Source organism: Pocillopora verrucosa, chromosome 10 (genome assembly GCF_036669915.1).
Source record: "Pocillopora verrucosa isolate sample1 chromosome 10, ASM3666991v2, whole genome shotgun sequence".
Lineage (NCBI taxonomy): Eukaryota > Metazoa > Cnidaria > Anthozoa > Scleractinia > Pocilloporidae > Pocillopora > Pocillopora verrucosa.
This window is the reverse complement of record NC_089321.1, coordinates 11,897,715-11,924,419: the sequence shown is the minus strand read 5'-3', so window position 1 is coordinate 11,924,419 and position 26,705 is coordinate 11,897,715. Positions and strand designations below refer to the sequence as shown.

General features: G+C 37.7%; 1 protein-coding gene across 2 annotated transcripts; it reads left to right on the top strand.

The window, feature by feature from the left end:
• The first annotated feature begins 254 nt into the window (after positions 1-254).
• Positions 255-24,202, top strand: LOC131776169 (cytochrome P450 20A1-like). Of its 2 annotated transcripts, none has more exons than XM_066173738.1 (12): positions 255-417; positions 1,807-1,859; positions 2,292-2,461; positions 3,657-3,802; positions 4,894-5,061; positions 5,750-5,828; positions 8,506-8,627; positions 21,330-21,384; positions 22,165-22,285; positions 22,721-22,832; positions 22,912-22,976; positions 23,171-24,202. In XM_066173738.1, exons 1-12 carry the CDS (start codon positions 322-324, stop codon positions 23,418-23,420), a joined length of 1,437 nt encoding a protein of 478 aa, XP_066029835.1. In that variant the 5' UTR covers positions 255-321; the 3' UTR covers positions 23,421-24,202. The 2 variants fall into 2 exon arrangements, with proteins under 2 accessions (XP_066029835.1, XP_058948313.1); XM_059092330.2 differs by lacking the exons at positions 21,330-21,384; positions 22,165-22,285; positions 22,721-22,832; positions 22,912-22,976; positions 23,171-24,202 and adding exons at positions 9,567-9,621; positions 10,401-10,521; positions 10,976-11,087; positions 11,167-11,231; positions 11,426-12,184.
• The last annotated feature ends 2,503 nt before the right edge of the window (positions 24,203-26,705 follow it).

Sequence of the window (26,705 nt, the reverse complement as noted above, 5' to 3'; positions counted from 1 at the left end):
GAAGCTCCATGATAATCTTCCTAGTTTTCTAGTTATTATTATTTCAATTTTGGCGTTAATTTTTTTGTGTGTTTTGCACCTTGCCTGAAATCTTTTCCTCCTCGCCCTTACCCCCTCCCCCGTGAGTTTTTTAATTAGTCTGCGATATTTTGGTCACTTGGGTAGCTCTCACCCTTTAACTATTGCTTAGTTCTCATATCCAGACTCCTCGCAAAACGAGCCTTGAAAAAGACTGGGGCGGCAGATAATCTGCTCTTAAAAAGCTCCTTAGGTACAGGAAAGTAGATATTGGAACTGCCTTTGCATTGTAGAACCGAAAAAATGTTTCCTTCTCATATGTCTGTGAATGATCTGGGTGTATTTGCAGTAGTGATGGTTTTTGGTTTGTTGATTGTTCTTTTGTTCATGTTTGACTTCGTAAGTATGACAACTTTCTTTGCTAACGTTGGTTGCGCGCGTGGAATATTTATTCACTTAATTCACTGAATGGCATTCAATTACAATATCGATTACTCCATTTCCCTCGAAACATTTATTTTTTTTGTTATAAGGGCTGTGCCTGTAAATTAGTGTATAGTCGTAGGGAGAATTTAGTTATCATTTCTTGTAAATCAATTTCAGTGCAATCAGCCGCGCTCCGTGTTCACAGCTACCACGAGCTAAGTGGTATAAATGAAAGTTTTCAGATGCTCGCACAAATATTCGACCTTTGTGCAACTGCGGTTGCGGTTGCGGTTGCTCAATAAGTAGTGTTCGTGTGAGTTAGAACTGTCTGGGTCAAGATTCCTGCACCGCGCCATATTTTATTATGTATTCAGGTCTTGCAATAAGAAGACAATGGCGAAAACAATAGGTTACATTGGCTATGAGACTATGGCTTTAATTTGTTTCAGAATTGCGTGGGGTTATTCGGTTATTATTATTATATTTTCTTTCATGCTGGAATTGACGTTGAATTTATATTTGGTCTATAGCGCTTTAGAGTCTTCTGAAAGAAATTAATAACTGCAATACGCTCACATGATTATCCTTTAAACAAAATAGACTTGGAAAGATTTCCATGCATGTAACCCCTACACTACTGTAAAAAAATGCCTTGGTCCCAAAGGCAATCTTTTGTTTTTAACATTGTGTCTGGTAATCAAGGATTCTAGGCATGATTAAGTATTGGGCTGTGCAGAAATCCTGTCCTAGACTGGGGATATAAAAAAACCTTATTCCTTTTTAATCTGAGTTATGGTAAGAAATTGGAAGGGTATGTGTAGAATATACCACTCACATTAATACCCCTTCTTAGTTAATAACAGGACACTAAGTTATTTCTCTTATAAACACAGAAAACCCATTTGTCCATTAAGACTAAGGTAATACATTTACATAGAGGTACTAAAGGAGGGGTGGGGTTGGGGGAGGGGTCCTTATCCCATTTCACACACAACTTTTAAAAACATATCTTTCTTAAACGGTATGTCACACTTTACAAATCTAAAGAGAAAACTTCAAATCTCTCCTTACCTTGTATTTCAGAACACTTCATGCATCACATATTCATTCTGGGCGTAATCATATGTCACATTTAAACCCTTTGCACTCTTGGCAGTGTTTCAGCTGGAATATTTTACTTGAGGGCCAGAGTGGTCCCTGAAGACCATTTTTAGGGAGGAACCTTTTAAGAAAGGGGCCAAGAGGCTCTGTAAAGGCACTTAAAGTCCAATATCTTGGATAGCACAATGCCTTAACTCTCAGTTTAGTTGTCTTTGGGAATTAATTCTTCTCTGTGAAAACAATTTTCATTGTCCATTACAGAGGGGTACATCAAAAGGCCCATCAATTCCAGGAGAGGAACCATCAGACCCAGAGTAAGTAATTTGATAAGTACTCACATTTTCTGTGGAAGACATTTCTCTCCCCAGGGGTCAGGAGTATACACTCTGAAGTGTAGATTGAAAGGGTGTGTAAATCACCAAAACACACCTGCATGAAGATATGCCAATGATTGCAACACAATGGCTCAGGGGTTTCATCAAGGTTTAGAGTAAGGGAAGGGGGGGGGCATCTGACTTTAGCAGATTAAATACAGATGAATACAATACAAACAAGCCATTGGCATTCAATCAAGGGTGACCTTGACCATGACCTCATGATAGAGGTGATATTACAGTAATTAACTGAAAACAATTTGGGACTTTTACAATCAACTGCTTAACACAGGGTGACCACTTTATACAGATTCAACTTTAATTACTTTGAATTCTTGTAAATAAATTTTTTTCTGAATTCTAAATTTCAAGGATGGGTAATCTGGGTGATATGGGAAAAGCAGGCAGCCTTCACCAGTACATGATGTTATTACATGAGAAGTATGGTCCTATAGCAGGATTCTGGTGGGCCAAACAATACGTTGTTAGTTTAGCAGCTCCAGAGTACTGGAAAGAAATAAAGTCAATCTTTGATAGACCTGGTAAGAAAGAAAAATTAATGCTGAATTTCCTTGAACTGAGTAAAGGATTATTTTGATTATCCTTACTACATATGTGAACCCTACACTCCCAAGATCTCATTAGAATTTCTCCTTACTGTCTGCTGTACTTTTTCATATCATGTTAGTTTGGGAAATTTGATATTTGATCAACCAATAATCCCCTAAATGATATAAACTTCTTACTAACCACATGTGAAGGCTATACTTGAGAATATTGGCCTGAGGTTGTGGCTATGCCAAAACAAACAATTAAGGGCCAATTTTCCCCAGTAACTCTTGGGCAAGCAAGGTTAGTAAGTAAAGGGGGTAAGTTTCTAAAGTTCTGTGGTGCTGCATCAGTGGGAGAGTGTGACAAGGTAATTTGGTTTTATCAACTGAGTTCATAATGTAATTTGGCTACTGTAAAGAGTTTCAAAGCTGATGTTTTGAACATAAGCTCTTTTTCAGACACTCTAAGGAAGAGCTAATGCTCAAAATGTCAGATAAAACCAAATTACTAGGGTAGTATGTAGTTTATTACTAACAGTTGGCACTTGGACCAAACTAAATTATTTTAAATTTGTTGGCTTTTATAAACAAAAATACATGACTTATGACCCTTTCTGTGAAAATGATCCATATGGCAAAATATGAACCATTCAAGAACCCATCAGAAAGCCTGGATCTACCTCAGGACTGCCTAGCTATATGATAATCTTCTTTATTGTCATCACATGTCTTCTTGTTATTGAAAAGGAGAAATTCTGTCTTGGTCACTGTTTGGAGTAAGAGGGCTGAAATAACCTCAGTCTAATGTTTTTGCATAGAAATACAGCTGTTTTTGATATACATAGAAAGTTTTGTCACAAGATATTTCTAATTTACAAATATTAGGTTTTATTCATAATTGATTAACCTCTAAATAAATTATATTTTGCAAACAAAATCATACGGGACAAGTTCTGATGCATGCCATTCTTTCAAACAGACAAGATGAATTTTTTCTTTAGGCATCAGTGCTTTTAGGAACACTTCAGTTATGTTATATTTGCAAAGTCAAATATTCTAGACCACCTTCTGATCTCCAAAACATTCATATGACATAAAGAAAATTTCTAGATGGAAAGGGACTCTGAAATTGTGAAAGATGCTGTACTTATTTCTCAGTTATATCAATGTTCTGTCCATATTTCAGGGGATCTTTTCAGGCTGTTTGAACCGCTCATTGGCAAGAAAAGTATCCAGTATGCCAATGGTCCAGAAGGAAGGAAGAGAAGACAGTTGATGGACAGAAGTTTCAGTCATGAAGCTGTCAAGGACTACTATGATCACTTTGTCAAGGTTTCATACAATTTTTGCTTTGTTTGCATTTTGTTCAACATCAGCTGACTCTTTTTTAAAATTTTTTTCTGCTCCATTGACAGAGGCAATACCTACAAATTGGATTGCACATTACAATACTAATACAATCTATGATACAATTCTTACAGTAATGCCACTAATTATGTTTTCTTACTTACAATACTACTAATTGCTATAAGTCAGTTACAGAACTACTGTCCAACTAGATCTACTTAAAATATATTACACTTTTGTGGTACTTTTCATTACTAATGAATGCTACTTAGACTATAATTATTACACTATCATATGACATTGTATACATACTAAAAGCAAACAAACAGACAAAAAACTGGACATGTTTACACCATTAACATTACAATTCTTTTTTAATTAATCAAGTCAATAATTGTACTAGAACAGTTAGTATGCTGGACTCAGGGTCACAGTCCTTTGAGCACAATAGATAAATCCTGTCAATCCGTAGATCCCAAAATGAATTCTCCCCATTGTCTGTCCTGTATTTCTAAGTTTAACTGTCAAAATTTAATATTAAAAGAAATAATCCTTAGTTGAATTTTTCCTGTCTGAGGAGAAATTACGTATTGATCACCCATGGCAAAGATGTAAAACTGAATCTTTAACTGTTGCCTAGCAGTTAGCGTGTCAGACTCTGGGTTGAGAGGTACAGGGTTAAGACAAGGTTTGAGGGTCATGCTCTTAGGGTTTAGGGTTAACCCTTTAACCCCTAGGAATGATAAGTATCTAATTTATCCCAACAGTATCAGCCTTGAATCACACTTTAAGGTCATGAGAATGAAGGAAATGTTCACCAACTAAAGGAGCCTTTGATTTTTAGACAAATTCTCCTGGTAAATACCATAGGAAATGTATAGAGAGCAGTATGGAGAATATGCACACTGATGCTGCTAGGGTGTGAATGGCTAACAAGACATATAGCTCTTGCAGTACCTATCTCCACTCAGTGATGAAGATGGGTGAGAGGGAAATGTTTGGGAAGCCTGAAAAAAAGCTAGAAATTTCAGAATTATGAACTTTAATTAATTTATGAAGATTTTTCATTCCTTTAGATTGCCAAAGAGACAGCTGACAAGTTTGCTAAGGGTGGTTCTCAAGAACATATTCCTTTGGGGAAAAGTATGATTGCCATGGCAATCAAAGCCATCTCTGTTGCAGGAATGGGCCGTTCGTTTATGGATGAAAAGGAAGTTGACAAGTTAGCCGCAGTATATGATGTGGTAAGACTTCTTTACGTATATAGTATGCTGTTGGACAGTATAAAGAAAAAAATAAAAGTTACCAGCTGAACTTTGTGTTTCATAGTGACTTAACCCTTTAACTCCCAGATCTGATTGTCAATTCTCCCTTCTAGCTGCTAAACATTCCCTTGTAAATTAGTTATAAGAATTTGGTGTTAAATTAAGATAACAACTTCTACCTGATAAGTTTGAGCATTCTCATTACCCATTTGTGGGATAATATACAGATATTGTAGTTAATCACTTCTGGAAGGTAGAGGGTTAATTCTAATTACTGCTTAGATTAACTTGAAGCAAGGCAGATTGATGGAGTGGAATTAGGAAGGGGTCATTACTTTACTTACTTGAGGCTAATGAAAATTTACAGCTCCCTGCTAAGAGTAAGTCTCATCACATCACATTGCAAACACTCACTTAGTTGCTGCTCCTTTGTCATGCCCACCTTAAAGTTCATACAACTCACATGGTTGTCATGGCTGTGTTTACACTCAGATCCAACCATTGGTATCACCAAGTTCTCAGTTAGCTCTACCATGCTCATCTGCTGTCACCTAGTTTAAATACTTTTGAATTTCACTTGTAGTGGAAAAGTTCCCCTTGAGAAACTTAAATTGATGATGCATATTGTAAAGTTTTAAAGTTGTGTTAATGCGTTTGTTCTTCGTAGTGCTGGGAGGAGATGGAGGAACGTCTCACATCACCTCCTCCTGGTCCAGACAGTGACAGAGAGAAAAACTTTCAAAAAGGTACAAGCACAATATTATCTGGTCTAATGTCTGGTGAATATAAAAATGTGGTTTTATTAACTTATCACAATTAACCTCTCAATCCCCAAGAGTTGAAAGTGCTAAGGAAACTAGGAAGAAGTCTCAGAGTCAATGAAGTCTCACTAAGAGTGACCAGCATCTAAATTCTCCTTACAATATCACCCCTGAATCACAAATTTAGGTCACAAGAATAAGGGAAATGATTAACTAAAGCAACTCTTGATTCTTACACAAATTCTCCTTGTCAGCCCCTTTGGAAATGTATAGAGAACAGTGTGGAGAATATGCATACTGAGATGAGTAGCACAATCACCATACCCACTTCTGTAACATGTACGGAAAATGTGAAAATTGCTAGTTTGGGACAAAATCACTTCTTTAGGTCTATTTTAAACTCACATTTACTATTACAACTGATTTATTTCAAACTATTTTATTTTTGTCACATTCGATTCAAATTTGTATTTCCCAGAATCCCTTGTGGGTGTGGTCTTTTTCACAAATAATCAATTTCGAGTTCACTGACATAGTAAAACGTAGAAATAATAACATTTTGTATTACATGGAGGCTAGTATCTCCTCAGTGAGATCAACTGGCACTCTAAAAACAGACTTTCTGCCTCTTTTTACAACTTGAAGATCACATCACCATTTTTCTCTTGGAAATTCAGCTCTCTTTTTGTGATTCTTTTCATTATATTTTAGATTCCTTAGACTATTCTTTTCCTGCTTTTTCCTCCTCCACTCTTTGATCCTCGCAAGCTTTTCTTCCTTTTCGTTAACCATACCTCTTGTCAGGCGCACTTGAAGCGATTTTTACAGATTGCTAAATCTCAGAAAAATTATTGAGCTTGAAGACCCAGCGACCCTTGATAACGTCGCAGAAACCGCCAAAACAGGAAAGGTTACTATAGCTGCAAACGCTAATCACTCGTATTTCAAACTTTACTAGAACAAACTTGACACATTGTTGAATACGGTAACTGAAAATGACAAAATTACAAACACGCGAATGAGCATAAAATAACTTACATCGTATGAGTGAAAGTACTGGAAAACGACAGAGCGAAATAAACAAGGATACTTACAAGACGAATGTGACCAAACCAAAGACGAAAACATGAAACCCAGAGCTAGATATGTAACGATAATTTTCGCAAACTAGACAACTAACCAAATAAATTACGCGCAACCAATATATATACGATATGCAAATAAAGTGCAAAACTGGTAACTGACAAAGGACACTAATGAAGACGAGAAAATAAACACCTAACACAAAACTATGAAACACCAACACTAACAAAAAATGATAATACAAATTCCTGCGCCTACAGTAACCAAGCTATTTTCGACACGGAGATGAAAAGATGAAGGCGAAAATGGCGGAGAAAACAGCAGATTTCATAGCGCTTTTGGTGGCATTTGTGGCGAGACTCCGTTCTCAATATGGCGTCAACATGGTAAAAAGCGTAGCGACTTGATCAAAAGTGAATATTTTGGCCGTTTCTAGAGATATGGACCCGAAAACTTGGAAATGACAAGAGAAACTTATGAGCATTGAAGTGTAATCGATTTTGAAACCCGACTTCGCCGTGTTTGAAGTATAGTAGCGAAGGAGCAGGTAAGTTGATGAAAAATATTATTGCGTAATCAGGTTTTACAAAACCGTAGCGACTGTTTTACACTGATATTTCTCCGTTTATAGTCAATCCTTTAGACTGATTTTTCGCTATTTTAGAACACCAAGTATGAGCATTTGGTTAATGTGTTTTTGTTCCCACAGGATTCCAGTTCAGTCAATCTACGGACAACAACTTGGTGTACTTCCAAATTCTGAAACCCAGCGTTACACAAAGGATACTTAAGAATGATGAATCTTTTCTATTCGTTTTAATAAACTTGAAATGTCAAAGTTTTGCTCAAATGTAGTGTTTATTGTGTGTTATCATTAGGTGTAATTTGTTTAGTCAAACGAGCTTTCTTTTCAGTGAAAAATGTATTTTAAAAATTTTACCACTGATATTGTGTTACGCGTTACAACCAAAATTGGCTCGATTTTTCATCTTTCACGGGTATTTTCTCGAAGACAGTAATGTGGTTTTCTGATTTTTTGCTTTTACAATAATCAATAAGAACAACTTTACCTGTAAGCAAAGATTCGGCTTCAATGAAAATGTAAAACAGAAGAAATCATTGAAAGTTTGCAGTCAACCCCCTATGGGCATGGTGATTGTGCTACTCATCTGATGTTAGGCTGAAAAGGGATTTATTAATTTGCATGATGTCCTGGTGGCAACCTTGATGAATTTCAGATATTTCCTCTTTTCTCTCCATTGTTTTAACCCTCTGTCATCGTAGATCTTAATGTAAATCTCCTCTCTGTCAGCCATATGCTCTCTATATCATTTAAGCTCAGAGAATTTAGTGCAAATTAAACTTTATCCTCTCGACGATTTTTTTCTCTCTTCTCATTGCCATTCTGCTTGAAAATGGGTGGATGTGGTAAGGAGAAATTCTTTCTTGGTCGCCCCTGGGAGTGAAAGGGTCTACCATTATGTAGTAATTTCTGGTGTGGTTTTTGTGTAAGTATAAATATTCCTTTTAGTTTATGGAAATTCTTCCTCTTGAGTGTACATTTTCCAATTATTTTCAGCCCGAGCTGAGATGCAGAAACTTGTCAGAGACCTCATTAGAAAGAGGCGTCAGGACACAGAAAAAGCTGAAAAGTTATTCATTGACTCCATGTTGGATAATGACTTCATGGATGAAGAGGAGGTAACTAATTTAACCTTGTATCTAATGACTATTACCTCACATTAATAATTCAGGAGAGGCAGCAAAGGGTGTGCCTTTTGAGCTGTTTTTGTCTGTTAGGGTATGGGTCAAGGTGTAGAGCCCCAGGTTACCTTGTGAGTGGAGTTTTGGGGTTCAAGCCTCAGACCAGACCAACTCTTACGGTCTTTAAATAACTGTCGAGAATCAGCTGCCTTAGCTATGACATTCTCGTGCTCTCTGATAAGGACAATAAACTGTAAGCCCTGTCACTCGCATCTTCAATGTACTAGTTAGCAGGGGACATTAAACAACTCACCCACTTCTCACAAAGAGTAGGGAACATAGCTCCCAGTGATGTGGTCTAACTAAACCTTTAGATTGATTATAAAGGCCCCCATTTAAACCAGCTGTAAGCTGAACTGGGCCAGCCTGTTTTGATATGGCAAATATATAAATAAATAAATTAGTCATAGCAATCTCATCACTGATGTGGCGTACAATTATTTGTTTAATATCACAATTACTTTTTTGCTTCTTGTGTGGCTTGTATCACACTGTTCCTTATAAATTTCTTACAATACTGCAGGCAGGATTTGCTTCAAACTAACAAGCTTCTCACTATTTCCATTAAATTCATGAACTTAATGTTTGATTCAGAGATTCTTTAGTTGGTGATCATTTCATTCCTTTATTCCTATGACCTTAAGATTTGACCCAGGAGTAATTAGATGCTAGTCACTCTTGGGAGTGAAAATGTAAATACTTGCATCTTTTGAATGAAAGGATGTGAACAAGAAACAAGATTTACTGGTTGATGTGATTAAAATTTTATCCTTAGTCTTCATCCTAACTTAGAGAGTACTTAATGGTGAATTTTTTCAGAAACTTCAACTAAAATTAATGATGGTTTTCATATGTATGTTCTTCTCTCCTTTATAGATTTGTGACCATGTTATAACCTTTCTTATCGGAGGATTCCATACCACAGGAAACAGTGAGTTCATATTGTTTATGATCCATCAATTGCGCTTGTGCATGTTTGGTCTCAACACGTCATGTGACCGAATATTCCCCAGTTAAAACAGGGGGATATCCCAGGATATCACCTAAGTGATATTCCCCAATTTTCAAACCTTACATCCACAATGAATAGTGTTCATTTAAAATTTAATCCAAGATGAGAGAGTGATTTATGGTTGTTACAGACGAAAGAAATATTTGTTTGTTCAGAGTCGTACCAAAGAATACTCAAAAGAAAATATCCCATATCATATGACATCCAGATATCATCTTTGTGTCCGAATGACAGTCTGTCATGTTTGTAATTCCACACTGTTGCGACCCTACTCATTATAATAGATGGTCACTTATTACACATTCACTTTGAGGTGGCTCTTAGCAGAGTGTGAACTTAAAACAAGATGCTGAACAATCAGGGGGTTTCCATAACTTTTTCCATGAGCGGCTGTCAGTGGTTTAATTGAAGACCGTGTCGGAGAAAGCTTAAACTGAGAGACTACTCACTGGCTAAACAGATGGCAGTGAGAAGTCTTATTGGCAAAGGTAGACCACTGGAAACTGGGTTGTGAACAATTGATTTTAGAGGCCACTAGATAGGTGCATTTTCCAATGAGAGCAAATCTCTGTGTGAAGCAAAGAAGTGAAAAAAAAATTGTAAACAAAATTGAACGCTGGAAATGATCCCAATTAAGGAATTGATACACCAGCCTTAGAAAGGGTTAGAATTTGAGTATAAATTTTTTTCTCCAACAGTGATGATTTGGTGTTTGTACTTCCTGACCAAACATCCAGAGATCCAAGAAAAAGTTTTTGCTGAACTGGAAGAAGTTCTGGGACAGGAGGACATCAAACCTCAAGTAGTGACAGAACTGACGTAAATAAAAACGTTCCTTTTATGTTAATGTAAAATAACTTACAGATGGCTCTAAGTAAGAGATGAGAATTAGAAATTTCTTTTACTCCTCATTTCTCTTGCTTTTCCTATCCCTTCACACCTAACATCAGTATGCACATTCTCCATACTGTTCTCTGTACAATTCTTAAGGCTGACAAGGAGAATTTGTTTAACAATCAAGAGCTTTTCTAGTTGGTGATCATTTCCTTTATTCTCATGACCTTAGTATGTGAATCAGGGGTGATATTTTAGGGAGAAATTAGATGCTAGTGACTCTTAGGGGTGAAAGGGTTTTAAAATTATTACTGTGTTTGCGAGAAAATGAGGAACACACGCGTGAGAGACCAGACCAGACTTATTGTCACGTGCCTGACTTCTCCCTCGTGTGTGCTGGTCTTAAATCACTCGTTGTCTTGTCCACACTTTACTTCAGGTACACTCGTCAAGTAATAGATGAGACACTTCGTGCTTCAGTACTCGCTCCATGGGGAGCCAGAGTCCACGAGTACGACCTCCAAGTCGGAGAATTTGTTATTCCAAAAGAGGTAAATCCTTTGCAATTTACGGTCTTGCGTTAAGAAGTCTTTCCTGGAGTCAAACTTATGAGGAGTTCTTATTTTATAGACCCCCATTCTTCTTCCGTTTGGAGTTGTATTACAAGACCAGAATTTGTGGCCAGAGCCGAAAAGGTAACAGTTATAGCAGACAATGAATTAGAGTTCTCACGTGCTTAGTTAAACTGGCTTTCTGAGCGGGGATCAAAACTTAAACCAAACAAGACTTGTTTACACGCTTTTTCTCGCGCTTTATGGTTTATTTGGTGTCGGATTTTCGACACTCGTTTGAAATGAGCTCCTCACTTCATTCAATTCTCCTGTATCAGGTTTGATCCAGATCGCTTTAGTTCAGAGAACATCAAACAGCTTCCAAGCCTTGCTTACCAGCCGTTTGGATTCGCTGGAAAACGCAAGTGTCCCGGATGGCGGTTCTCGATCGCGGAGGGACTGGTGTTCTTGTCTGTTCTCATAAGACGCTTTAAGTTCCATCTTGTTGAAGGGCAGGAAGTGAAACCTGTTTATCGCCTTGTGACGTCACCAGCTGAGGAGGTCTGGGTCACAGTGACTGAGAGATGAATCATTGGTTCAAATGTTTTCTAAAAGCTGACTCTTGTAGCTCGATGATTCGTTGCGGTATATATTTTTAGCAGCGATTGGTCGCCTACTATGTTCGAGCCTCTAACTTGAGGGTTTGTTAACTTGAGCGTAAACGATTTTTCGTGCCGTCGAAGAAAAAAAGGGTGGCGAGACTATGATGCACCAAACTCCTGCAAAACACTTACTATACAGGCTAAACATTGGAATGAAATATAATAGATTAATAATAATATTGATGATAATAATAATAATAATGATGATGATGATAATAATAATAATTATAATAATATAAGTAATAGTTATAGTAATGTAGATGACGTTGTTGCTGATGATGATGATGATAGTAACATAAAATAACATATTATTGTAGTAATAATAATAAAAATATTTCAAGAAGCCCATTCGCCAAAGAGGTTTTGAGTGGGACCTTCACAAAAAAAAAAGATAAGAAAGATGAAGGCTTAGTTGGTAAATTTAAAGTTAAAGGAGCTATTTTCGCGTAAAACTAACTGCACGTGGATCGAAATTTAAATAATTTCCTTGAGATTTTAATGACGAATAACGAAGCAAATCAATAAATTTTAGAGGCGCATATCTGTGAATTTTACTAAAAAACTTGGAAGGTAAACTTGTTGGGAAGAAGAGTTCCAAAGCGAGTAAATATGACAGCGATGATAAAGGGGCAATGAACTTATGCAGTTGGTATCATGTCACAAAGAGATGAAATAAAAAAATTTTGTGCCATGCGAAACGTTAAATATAATGGCCTTGGCTATAGTCTTGACGATAAAGATTTTTGTTAAGGGTTTTTGATGGCTGTGTCCTGAGGAATTCTTGTATTTTACAGCCGAACCTGTATTAAACAGCTTAACTAGTGCATGTCGCTTTTGAGAATTGCATTTCTCGTTACTCCAAGCTGATTCCGTCGCTTTTAAGTGATATATTTCCATTACTTTCGCAAATTTTGCTCTTCGGAACTTACAGTTTTCATTTGAGCTTCAAATGGTACGGAACTACAGCTAACTCGGCGGAATAAGCGACAACAGCGCACGCTTGTGACGCTTACTGTCCACTTACGTAGGCATGGCGTGTCAACCGTCCCAGTACATTATCTGATCATAACCATTTCAATTTCCTCAAATGTGATTGTTGTACTAACTGAAAGAAATGAAGTCTCCAAGCGAAAGCACGGAAAGTTTAACATTGCGATTTAAAGTATTTATTTCTTCTGTATATATGACAATCGACACTGGCGCTTCTTCCGTTGTCAGTTCTTCGTCTTTTTTGGTTGAACTTTTGCTTACCATTTTCTGGGCCGTGTTCACAGGATTTTCTCGCTTTCTCGTTGTCGCAAGCGAAGGAGGCTTTTTATGCCTCCAAGAATTTGTAGTTCATTTCAAAACAGGGAAGAACGTCTGGCTCACTTTGAAAAACGCTTTTGTTTGTTTTTTGACTTATTAAAAGGTTAACTCGCAATCCACTCTAAATACTTCGCTTCGTTGACCAATCAGAATGCGAGATTTTGTTCAATTATGCGATTCTGCCATCGATCTTTTTCGCAACTGGTAGTGACGAACAAACAATTTTAATGCGAAATGAAAATTCTCCTTATGATCAAGTCCGGTTGACAAACTCCTCTGGAAGTGCCGCACAATAAGCAAGCCAATGAAAACACTGTGAAAGGCACTTGAGGCCATTACAGGTCGACAGGGTCAGGCCAATTCCGATCGAGGACGAGATAGTGTTTCTCCTTAGATGCACTAACAAAACAGGAACGGGAAAAAAGGAAACTTCAAGAGGATATTTCGTAAAAAGGACAAAAACCGCACTTAATTAACATTTGCCACAAATATTGACGGAATTTTGTGGTTTATTTAGGCTAGAATGCTAGCTTAACACGAAAGACTTTATCTGTACCATTTCGTCAAGTTTAAGTACATTTTTCCTTTGCATGGGATGTCTTTCCACAAATCAGCACAATTTATCGCCTTTCGAGTTCACATTGTAGGCATGAATTGACTTTTGTCAGGACCACTTATCGACGAGAATAATAATGAAAAAACCTTTGGAAGTTTTTTTTGTGTGGAATCGAGGAAAGAAGGAGAATAATTGTTGCGGGGCTGCTTGTTGCTTCTGCTAATTAATTTTCGGAAAAACCCCAGTTACGTCTATGATTCCTGACAGCCACGTGTCTGTATTTCAATCAAGCCGCAGCAACGAAGAGTTAGAGGCAACCAAGATTATTTGTATTCTTCCATATTCTAATGTAGCCTTCTCTTAGGTTTCGAGTAAAAAATGACAAAGCTTATGCTTGTCTTTTAAGATGTGTTTTCCTCTGAAGCCATTTTGGCAAGTTTTATTGGTAACATTTTCAAGGTAGGGTGAACGTTTCAAGGTTCAATGCCTGCTCTCTCTGTCCTAATGTGTCCCTCGCAGAAGGCGGGCCTTTTTTGTAAGGAGTATATGAATTGATAGTAAGAGTTACAGGTAATCTGAAAATCTTTACGAAAACGTGACACAAATGTAGAATTGCTTCCCCAGTTTGTGATGAGTTATTGATTTTAGTTGAAGGTTGGGGCAAATTATGCCACAAAAAAAATGCGACATTACCCTTAATGTTCTTGTTCCCTTATGCTGCGCGTACTTTCGCGAGACTCCCGCTCTGCGTGGAGACAGAAAAAAACTGCAATGCATGCTTAGAATTCACTGGAAATTCTCATTCACCAACTTTATTTCGAACCTCTGTTTAAAGTGATATTACAAGATTTTAGATCATCCCAATCGTTTGCATTTACAATCTCCATCCCTGATGTTCATGTAGTCGTAATTTTTGTTTACATCTCCGCACATAAATCCACTCGAGTCGCTGCAGTCCTGGCCTCCAGTGCAGTGTCAAAATTAGTAGTACCAAATTCGATGTTTTACGAAATTAAATGGCTCATTATTGAATGGGTCACAAAATTGAATTACGGGTGGATTATTGCAGTTGGATTGTGTCAAAATTAGTAGTATCAAATTGAATGGCTCATTACTGAATGGCTCATTACTGAATGGCTCATTACTGAATGGCTCATTACTGAATGGCTCGTTACTGAATGGCTCGTTATTGGAGTGAATTCGTTAACCTGTTCGTTATATGCTAATGAGAAGAACAACTAAGAACAGCTGTGAACATTTATTCAATTAATCAAAACTGTGATAAAATTTAGAACTTGACTGGTTATCTCCAGTCTGATTTAAGCACTAATGGAACAGTCTCAGTAGATTCTACTTCCTGGTACCACTTTACATAGCGGGTCGATTGTGTCAAAATTAGTTGTACCAAACTGAATGGCTCACCAAACTGAATGGCTCACCAAACTGAATGGTTCACTGTTGAATGGCTCACAAAATTGAATGGCTCATAATTGAATGTCTCGCCAAATTGAATGGTTCACTAATGAATTTTTACTATTACCATGGTAATAATTGTAGTAAGAATTATAGAGGTTATAATTAGATAATGTATTGGGACGATTGACACGCCGTGCCTATGTACGTGGACAGTAAGCGTCACTAGCGTTCGCTGTTGTCGCTCATTTCGCTGAGTTAGCTGGTTTTTTTTTAAAGTGGAAACGTATAACCGATGTCCAATTTCTTTCTTGAATTTTTTCATAGTCTTCCTTAATTGATAACAGGACTTCGTGTCGTCCAATTCTGTCTTTAATCATACTCGTGATTAACAAATCACACTCCTGCTTCGCGATCGTCCGATTTTGTTAGTTCTTTAGCCCTCAAGGATGACTAAGATCTAAATTCTCCTTACAATATCTCCCCTGAATCACACGTTAGGGTCACAAGAATAAAGAAAATGATCTCCATCCAAAGAAGGCCTTGATCGTTATACAAATTCTTCTTGTCAGCACCTTAGAAAATGTATAGAGAGCAGTGGGGAGAATATGCAAACTGATGTTAGGGTGTAAAGGGTTAATCACTCGTATGATTACAGACCCAATTGGACTCGTCTCAGTCCTATTACACAATTAACCGATGCTGCAAAAGATAATGATTTTCGTCGGCCGATGGTGACTGTAAAGTCACAAGAATCAGCAAAAAGGCAAGTACAGATTCAAAAGCACTACACGTTACTTGTTATTATGTAAAGTTGAAGCAGCCATTCACACTAAGTCCATTCAGCTAAATCCACCAATCACAGAATTGACCGCAGTAACCATGGCAGTAGCCACTCATCTGAAGTGGAGAAACTTTTAACTTTAAACATCGTCTCCACGAGCGACATTTGTTCTAGATGTAATTGTTTTTTCGGAAATTATAATGGTTATGATTAATTGGTAATAGTAATAATTCAATAGTGAACCATTCAGTTTGGTTAGCCATTCAGTTTAGTACAACTAATTTTGACACAATCGACCCGCTATTTAAGGCGGTGTGATGACAAGACAGTACCAGAGAGTAGAATCTACTCACACTGTCCTGTTGGTGCTCAGATCAGACTGGAGATAACCAATCACGTTCGAGAATTTTATTCTAGTTTTGATTAATTGAATAAATGTTCACAGCTGTTCTTAGTTGTTCTTCTCATTAGCATATAACGAACAGGTCAACGAATTCATTCTAGTAACGAGCCATTCAATCTGGTAAGCCATTCAATAGTAAGCCATTGCAATTGGTAAGCCATTCAATCATTGGTTAGTCATTCAATCCTCGGTAAGCTATTCAATCATTGGTAAGCCATTCAATCATTGGGGAGCCATTCAATCTTTGGTGAGCCATTCAATCATTGGTGAGCCATTCAACAGTGAACCAGTCAATTTGTTGAGCCATTCAATTTGGTGCGCCATACAGTTTGGTACTACTAATTTTTACATAATCCACCCGCTATATAAGGCGGTGTATTGACAAGACGGTACCAGAAAGTACAATCTACTTGGTTACGAAGAAACATCACATACCACCGACGAGGTAAGAAGTGGAAAAATTATTTCCTGGTTTATTTCTTTATTACACCTATAGGACAAGCTGGAAAACCAAAATAAATGTACTTTAATATCACTATGTTGGAAAATTACTTGGTCAGCTCCCGTTTTCCAAATTTTGATGTTAAGTTTATACACAAAAGGGCTTTCCATTTCAGTCTCACTTTTGATAATAGGAATTTTCCTCTATTTTTCACTGAATTATTTGCCTCTGGCGTAGAATGATCATGACTTTCAAAATGAGAGAATGAAGCCACAGGGCTGCCAGTTGTGATCGATTGCCCTAACAGGCAAGACAGGGCGTGCGGTAGGTTCCTGTGACCCGCACACACACTGTACACAACCCAAAGATCATCTACAGAGAAACTGTCCTGCGTGGCGAAATATATAAGAAAACAATTGTAACGAATAATAAACTTAAAGCACTTCTTTAAGTTGTCAATAAATACAATCGTTTCTTTTTTCAGTTAAGTTTTAATTGCACTTTCAACCTGTTCGTCTTCAATTTACGAAGTTTTGTGACGTGTTTGATTTGCGTTGAGCAATGTTTTTTTTTATATGTTTTTTAATTGTTTTGTTTTCTTTTTATTCATTTTCAGGAATTATGGCTTTGCAGTGCACCACTGAAATTTTGTTATTTTCGCTTGTACTCCTATCCGTTCAAGTCCAAGGCTTAAAAAAAGGTACAAATCACTGACCATTTTTGTCTCTGCGTCAAAAATTATGTTGTGATGAGTATTAGGTGCGAGGCACTACTTTAGAGTACGCTGTTAATTATTGGTGATTCAAACCAGGTGCTTTACACTTCACACTTGTTATTCTATTAGAAATGAGTAAATTAATCCAACGCACAATAATGTCATCGGATAATCACAGCCAAACATAGGAGCCGGGAAGGCTTGTAAAAACAGGATTAATTACACGGAAAACGTTTATTTTGGCTCACATTTTTGTTATGAAATCGTAAGTGTTGGATGTAGTAAATAGAAAAAGAACGGAAAATACATAAATAGTTAAGCGATCAGGTAACGAGTCATGAACAGCTGTTTTGGCCGTGTTAGGCGTTTCATTAGCATGACGAAGCTGATAATTCAGAGTATTTTTTTTGGCGGATGTCGAACGTAATCCATGATAGCATTGCTTTGTTTAACTTCGATATGTGATTGGTCCAAAAAAAAAAGCGCCACTCCCTCAACCAATCAGATGCAACGCTAAAACTGATTACAACTTGGTCAGCTGTGTTATTCGCGCTTTAGGTGGTTTGTTTGTTTTTTAGTTGTTTTTTTTTTGTTAAAAAAAATATCATTATGTTTGCGTATCGAGTGGTATGTTGCTCGCAACAATCAGATCACTGTATTTGGGTATGCATCTCTCACTTATCACATCGGTGCATCACTGTAAAGGCCTAGCACGAATTTATCATTTGCACGTTTGTTTTGGAAGGGCTAGGTTTGCTGACGAAGGTAAAAATTGCACAGAGCATTTGCATAAAGCATATTTGATTGATAATCTTTATTTTGCCTTATGATTGCTCTTCTGGCGACGGTTGGAAAGATCAGCAAGGTATATTCACTTTCTGCGTCGACTGCAATGAGAAATGATTGTTCTTTGCTTTTTAAAGTTCTCCGTGAATTTCATCTTGTGTTTAAACGTTTTTTTCCTCAATATCTACGTGTTTACTTGTCACTAAAAATGCTCTTTTTCTTTGGCAAAAATGTAAACACAAGTTTCAACCTGCCTATCTGAAAGATAAATCTCGCATGCCGAGACCCATAGTAATGAGCTCGTGCGCATGCGTAGCATGCCTATTTTTTTTCTGTGAGTTGTCACTGGCTCAGTGTGATACTTTTCTTTGCTCTTTGATATTTCTATTTACTTTCCTCTCCATTGTTATATAATTGACTGGGAATAGCCTACGTGTAGCCGTGCCCTCTCCGCCAAGGAGAAACGGAAGCATTACTCCTTGGGGGGGGGGGAGGAGAGGGGGAGAGGGGGAGAGGGTACGGCTACATGTAGACTAGCCAGGAACGGCCTTATGCAAGTGGTCGAATTTCATTTTTTCTTACATACTAGAGGTCCTGCCAAAGATGCACGAAGAAATTAACTACGAGGGTACAAAACTGAAATGTGACATCTATCATACCACCGACGATTCTGGCACGTGGTGTAACTGTCCTTTTCTGTTCTGCACCGGAAGCCAGGACTGTAGCAACTTAGGTGGATTAATGTGCGGAATTAAAAACAAAAATTACGATTACATGAACATCAAGGATGGAGATTGTAAATGCAAATATTTGGGATAATTTGGAATCATGTAATATCACCTAAAACAGAGGTTCGAAATAAAGTTGATACATGAGAAATTCCAGTGCATTCTAAGCATGCATAGCAGTATTTTTTTTTCTGTCTCCACGCAGAGCTGGAGACCGGAGATGCGTAAGCAGAGCGGGAGTCTCGCGAAAGTACGCGCGGCGTAAGGGAGCAAAATCATTAAGGGTTAGGGGACTGGGGGGGAACTGGAGAAAAAGCCTGCTACTAAGCCCAGAGATTTTCCCGACTACCGGTCATCTACGGTTCGAACGAATGGCAATGAGGCGCTACAATTGGTCATTAGCCCTCCCCGCCCTTATAACCTAACCCTTTATTTTTATTTTTTTTTTGCGCACTTGTGATCTAGTTCCAGAAACATAATCTTTCTCCAGAGGGATATTTTTATAAAATCTTCCACCTCATTCCACTAATATGTCGCATTTTTTTGTGGCCTAACTTGCCCCCACATTCAGCTAAAATAAATAACTTATCACAAGCCGGGGATGTAATTCTACATTTCTGTTATGTTTTCGCAAAGATTGTTAGAGCACCTGTAACTCTTACCATCAATTCAAAAAGGCGTGCCTTCTGCGAAGGACACATAAGGATAGAGAGCACAGGCATTGAACCATGAAACCTTCACCCTTCCTTGAAAATGTTTCCACTAAACTTGCCAAAATGGCCTCAGAGGAGCACACATATAAAAGGACACGCATTAAGCATAAGATTTGTCATTTTAACTTGAAACCTAAAGGAAGGCATTATTTTAATATAAATAAGCCTGGTTGCCTGTACTTTGCTGTTGCAGTTCGATTGAAATACAATCACGTGGCTGTAAGGCAATAAATAGTGCTGATTTGTGAAAAAACATCCCATGTAAATACAAAATGTACTGCTCGTTGAACTTGACTAAATGGAACGGATGAAGTCTTTCGTGTTAAGCTAGCACTCTAACATGAATAAACCACAAAATTCCGTCAATATTTCTTGTTTACGAAATATCCTCTCGACGTTACTTTTTTTCCTGTTCCTGTTTTGATATTGCATCTAGGAAACAACACCATCTCGTCCTCGATCGGAATTGGCACTTTTTCGTTGACCCTGTCGACCAGTAATGGCCTCAAGTACCTTTCACGATGTTTTCATTGGCTTGCTAATTGTGCGGCGCTCTCAAAGGGGTTTGTCAACCGGACTTGATCGTTAGTAGGATTTTCATTTCTCATTAAATTGTTTGTTCGTCACTGCCATCTTGGGAAAAGTTGTAAAGTTTCTCGAACATCTGCATACGATTTTTTAAAATTTACAGTTACGAAAAAGATCGACGGTAGAATATTTTTCTGCTATCTAAATACCCAATATTCAAATACCCACTATTTTCACACAACCGTGTAGTCCTTTTGAATCTGTACTTGCCTTTTTGCTGATTTTTGTAACTTGACAGCCACCACCAGCCGACAAAAGTCATTTGTTAATCACGGGTATGATTACAGACAGAAGTGTGCCTTTTGAGCTGTTTTTGTCTGTTAGGGTATGGCTCAGGGTGTAGAGCCCCAGGTTACCTTGTGATTGGAGTTTTGGGGTTCAAGCCCCAGACCAGACCAACACTTAGGGTCTTTAAATAACTGTCGAGAATCAGCTGCCTTGGCTATGACATTCTCGTGCTCTCTGATAAGGACAATTAACTGTAGGCCCTGTCACTCACATCTTCAATGTACTAGTTAGCAGGGGACGTTAAACAGCTCACAGTGATGTGGTCTAACTGAACCTTTAGATTGATTATAAAGGCCCCTATTTAAACCAGCTGTAAGCTGAACTGAGCCAGCCTGTTTTGATATGGCAAATATATAAATAAATAAATTAGTCATAGCAATCTCATCACTGATGTGGTGTACAATTATTTGTTTAATATCACAATTACTTTTTTGCTTCTTGTGTGGCTTATATCACACTGTTCCTTATAAATTTCTTACAATACTGCAGGCAGGATTTGCTTCAAACTAACAAGCTTCTCACTATTTCCATTAAATTCATGAACTTAATGTTTGATTCAGAGATTCTTTAGTTGGTGATCATTTCAGTCCTTTATTCCTATGACCTTAAGATTTGACCCAAGGGTGGTCTGGTAAGGAGTAATTAGATGCTAGTCACTCTCAGGGGTGAAAATGTAAATACTTGCATCTTTCGAATGAAAGGATGTGAATAAGAAACAAGCTTTACTGGTTGATGTGATTATAATTTTATCCTTAGTCTTCATCCTAACTTGGAGAGTACTTAATGGTGAATTTTTCAGAAACTTCAACTAAAATTAATGATGGTTTTCATATGTATGTTCTTCTCTCCTTTATAGATTTGTGACCATGTTATAACTTTTCTTATCGGAGGATTCCATACTACAGGAAACAGTGAGTTCATATTGTTTATGATCCATCAATTGCGCTTGTGCATGTTTGGTCTCAACACGTCATGTGACTGAATATTCCTCAGTTAAAACAGGGGGATATCCCAGGATATCACCTAAGTGATATTCCCCAATTTTTAAACCTTACATCCACTATGATAAGTGTTCATTTAAAATTTAATCCAAGATGAGAGGGTGATTTATGGTTGTTACAGACGAAAGAAATATTTGTTTGTTCAGAGTCGTACCAAAGAATACTCAAAATAAAATATCCCATATCATATGACATCCAGATATCATCTTTGTGTCCGAATGACAGTCTGTCATGTTTTTGATTCCACACTGTTGCGACCCTACTCATTATAATAGATGGTCACTTATTACACATTCACTTTGAGGTGGCTCTTAGCAGAGTGTGAACTTAAAACAAGATGCTGAACAATCAGGGGGTTTCCATAACTTTTTCCATGAGCGGCTGTCAGTGGTTTAATTGAAGACCGTGTCGGAGAAAGCTTAAACTGAGAGACTACTCACTGGCTAAACAGATGGCAGTGAGAAGTCTTATTGGCAAAGGTAGACCACTGGAAACTGGGTTGTGAACAATTGATTTTAGAGGCCACTAGATAGGTGCATTTTCCAATGAGAGCAAATCTCTGTGTGAAGCAAAGAAGTGAAAAAAAAATTGTAAACAAAATTGAACGCTGGAAATGATCCCAATTAAGGAATTGATACACCAGCCTTAGAAAGGGTTAGAATTTGAGTATAAATTTTTTTTCTCCAACAGTGATGATTTGGTGTTTGTACTTCCTGACCAAACATCCAGAGATCCAAGAAAAAGTTTTTGCTGAACTGGAAGAAGTTCTGGGACAGGAGGACATCAAACCTCAAGTAGTGACAGAACTGACGTAAATAAAAACGTTTCTTTTATGTTAATGTAAAATAACTTACAGATGGCTCTAAGTAAGAGATGAGTATTAGACATTTTTTTTATTCCTCATTTCTCTTGCTTTTCCTAGCCCTTTACACCTAAAATCGCTATGCATATTCCTCACATTCTTTTCCATACATTCCTAAGGTGCTGACATGGAGAATTTGTTTAACAATCAAGAGCTTTTCTATTCATATGACCTTAGTATGTGAATCAGGGGTGATATTTTAGGGAGAAATTAGATGCTAGTGACTCTTAGGGGTGAAAGGGTTTTAAAATAATTCCTGTGTTTGCGAGAAAATGAGGAACACACGCGTGAGAGACCAGACCAGACTTATTGTCGCGTGCCTGACTTCTCCCTCGTGTGTGCTGGTCTTAAATCACTTGTTGTCTTGTCCACACTTTACTTCAGGTACACTCGTCAAGTAATAGATGAGACACTTCGTGCTTCAGTACTCGCTCCATGGGGAGCCAGAGTCCACGAGTATGACCTCCAAGTCGGAGAATTTGTTATTCCAAAAGAGGTAAATCCTTTGCAATTTACGGTCTAGCGTTAAGAAGTCTTTCCTGGAATCAAACTTATGAGGAGTTCTTATTTTATAGACCCCCATTCTTCTTCCGTTTGGAGTTGTATTACAAGACCAGAATTTGTGGCCAGAGCCGAAAAGGTAACAGTTATAGCAGACAATGAATTAGAGTTCTCACGTGCTTAGTTAAACTGGCTTTCTGAGCGGGGATCAAAACTTAAACCAAACAAGACTTGTTTACACGCTTTTTCTCGCGCTTTATGGTTTATTTGGTGTCGGATTTTCGACACTCGTTTGAAATGAGCTCCTCACTTCATTCAATTCTCCTGTATCAGGTTTGATCCAGATCGCTTCAGTTCAGAGAACATCAAACAGCTTCCAAGCCTTGCTTACCAGCCGTTTGGATTCGCTGGAAAACGCAAGTGTCCCGGATGGCGGTTCTCGATCGCGGAGGGACTGGTGTTCTTGTCTGTTCTCATAAGACGCTTTAAGTTCCATCTTGTTGAAGGACAGGAAGTGAAACCTGTTTATCGCCTTGTGACGTCACCAGCTGAGGAGGTCTGGGTCACAGTGACTGAGAGATGAATCATTGGTTCAAATGTTTTCTAAAAGCTGACTCTTGTAGCTCGATGATTCGTTGCAGTATATATTTTTAGCAGCGATTGGTCGCCTACTATGTTCGAGCCTCTAACTTGAGGGTTTGTTAACTTGAGCGTAAACGATTTTTCGTGCCGTCGAAGAAAAAATGGGTGGCGAGACTATGATGCACCAAACTCCTGCAAAACACTTACTATACAGGCTAAACATTGGAATGAAATATAATAGATTAATAATAATATTGATGATAATAATAATAATAATAATGATGATGATGGTAATAATAATAATTATAATAATATAAGTAATAGTTATAGTAATGTAGATGACGTTGTTGCTGATGATGATGATGATAGTAACATAACATAACATATTATTGTAGTAATAATAATAAAAATATTTCAAGAAGCCCATTCGCCAAAGAGGTTTTGAGTGGGACCTTCACAAAAAAAAAAGATAAGAAAGATGAAGGCTTAGTTGGTAAATTTAAAGTTAAAGGAGCTATTTTCGCGTAAAACTAACTGCACGTGGATCGAAATTTAAATAATTTCCTTGAGATTTTAATGACGAATAACGAAGCAAATCAATAACTTTTAGAGGCGCATATATGTGAATTTTACTAAAAAACTTGGAAGGTCAACTTGTTGGGAAGAAGAGTTCCAAAGCGAGTAAATATGACAGCGATGATAAAGGGGCAATGAACTTATGCAGTTGGTATCATGTCACAAAGAGATGAAATAAAAAATTTTGTGCCATGCGAAACGTTAAATATAATGGCCTTGGCTATAGTCTTGACGATAAAGATTTTTGTTAAGGGTTTTTGATGGCTGTGTCCTGAGGAATTCTTGTATTTTACAGCCGAACCTGTATTAAACAGCTTAACTAGTGCATGTCGCTTTTGAGAATCGCATTTCTCGTTACTCCAAGCTGATTCCGTCGCTTTTAAGTGATATATTTCCATTACTTTCGCAAATTTTGCACTTAATTAACATTTGCTACAAATATTGACGAAATTTTGTGGTTTATTTAGGCTAGAATGCTAGCTTAACACGAAAGACTTTATCTGTACCATTTCGTCAAGTTTAAGTACATTTTTCCTTTGCATGGGATGTCTTTCCACAAATCAGCACAATTTATCGCCTTTCGAGTTCACATTGTAAGCATGAATTGACTTTTGTCAGGACCACTTATCGACGAGAATAATAATGAAAAAACCTTTGGAAGTTTTTTTTGTGTGGAATCGAGGAAAGAAGGAGAGAAGCTGCTTGTTGCTTCTGCTAATTAATTTTCGGAAAAACCCCAGTTACGTCTATGATTCCTGACAGCCACGTGTCTGTATTTCAATCAAGCCGCAGCAACGAAGAGTTAGAGGCAACCAAGATTATTTGTATTCTTCCATATTCTAATGTAACCTTCTCTTAGGTTTCGAGTAAAAAATGACAAAGCTTATGCTTGTCTTTTAAGATGTGTTTTCCTCTGAAGCCATTTTGGCAAGTTTTATTGGTAACATTTTCAAGGTAGGGTGAACGTTTCAAGGTTCAATGCCTACTCTCTCTGTCCTAATGTGTCCCTCGCAGAAGGCGGGCCTTTTTGTAAGGAGTATATGAATTGATAGTAAGAGTTACAGGTAATCTGAAAATCTTTACGAAAACGTGACACAAATGTAGAATTGCTTCCCCAGTTTGTGATGAGTTATCATTCTTGTTCCCTTATGCTGCGCGTACTTTCGCGAGACTCCCGCTCTGCGTGGAGACAGAAAAAAACTGCAATGCATGCTTAGAATTCACTGGAAATTCTCATTCACCAACTTTATTTCGAACCTCTGTTTAAAGTGATATTACAAGATTTTAGATCATCCCAATCGTTTGCATTTACAATCTCCATCCCTGATGTTCATGTAGTCGTAATTTTTGTTTACATCTCCGCACATAAATCCACTCGAGTCGCTGCAGTCCTGGCCTCCAGTGCAGTGTCAAAATTAGTAGTACCAAATTCGATGTTTTACGAAATTAAATGGCTCATTATTGAATGGGTCACAAAATTGAATTACGGGTGGATTATTGCAGTTGGATTGTGTCAAAATTAGTAATATCAAATTGAATGGCTCATTACTGAATGGCTCATTACTGAATGGCTCGTTACTGAATGGCTCGTTATTGGAGTGAATTCGTTAACCTGTTCGTTATATGCTAATGAGAAGAACAACTAAGAACAGCTGTGAACATTTATTCAATTAATCAAAACTGTGATAAAATTTAGAACTTGACTGGTTATCTCCAGTCTGATTTAAGCACTAATGGAACAGTGTCAGTAGATTCTACTTCCTGGTACCACTTTACATAGCGGGTCGATTGTGTCAAAATTTGTTGTACCAAACTGAATGGCTCAACAAACTGAATGGTTCACTGTTGAATGGCTCACAAAATTGAATGGCTCATAATTGAATGTCTCGCCAAATTGAATGGTTCACTAATGAATTTTTACTATTACCATGGTAATAATTGTAGTAAGAATTATAGAGGTTATAATTAGATAATGTATTGGGACGATTGACACGCCGTGCCTATGTACGTGGACAGTAAGCGTCACAAGCGCGCGCTGTTGTCGCTCATTTCGCTGAGTTAGCTGGTTTTTTTTTAAGTGGAAACGTATAACCGATGTCCAATTTCTTTCTTGAATTTTTCATAGTCTTCCTTAATTGATAACAGGACTTCGTGTCGTCCAATTCTGTCTTTAATCATACTCGTGATTAACAAATGACACTCCTGCTTCGCGATCGTCCGATTTTGTTAGTTCTTTAACCCCCAAGGGTGACTAACATCTAAATTCTCCTTACAACATCTCCCCTGAATCACACATTAGAGTCACAAGAATAAAGAAAATGATCTCCATCCAAAGAAGGCCTTGATCGTTATACAAATTCTTCTTGTCAGCACCTTAGAAAATGTATAGAGAGCAGTGGGGAGAATATGCAAACTGATGTTAGGGTGTAAAGGGTTAATCACTCGTATGATTACAGACCGAATTGGACTCGTCTCAGTCCTATTACACAATTAACCGATGCTGCAAAAGATAATGATTTTCGTCGGCCGGTGGTGACTGTAAAGTCACAAGAATCAGCAAAAAGGCGAGTACAAATTCAAAAGCGCTACACGTTACTTGTTATTATGTAAAGTTGAAGCAGCCATTCACACTAAGTCCACTCAGCTAAATCCACCAATCACAGAATTGACCGCAGTAACCAAGGCGGTAGCCACTCATCCGAAGTGGAGA

Bases quoted from the DNA above. Each gene is read 5' to 3' on its own strand.
- LOC131776169 (XM_066173738.1), top strand. From the start codon at position 322: ATGTTTCCTTCTCATATGTCTGTGAATGATCTGGGTGTATTTGCAGTA. The intron at 21,385-22,164 runs GTGAGTTCATAT...TTTCTCCAACAG, and splicing joins ATTCCATACTACAGGAAACA to TGATGATTTGGTGTTTGTAC. The intron at 22,286-22,720 runs GTAAATAAAAAC...ACTTTACTTCAG, and splicing joins CAAGTAGTGACAGAACTGAC to GTACACTCGTCAAGTAATAG.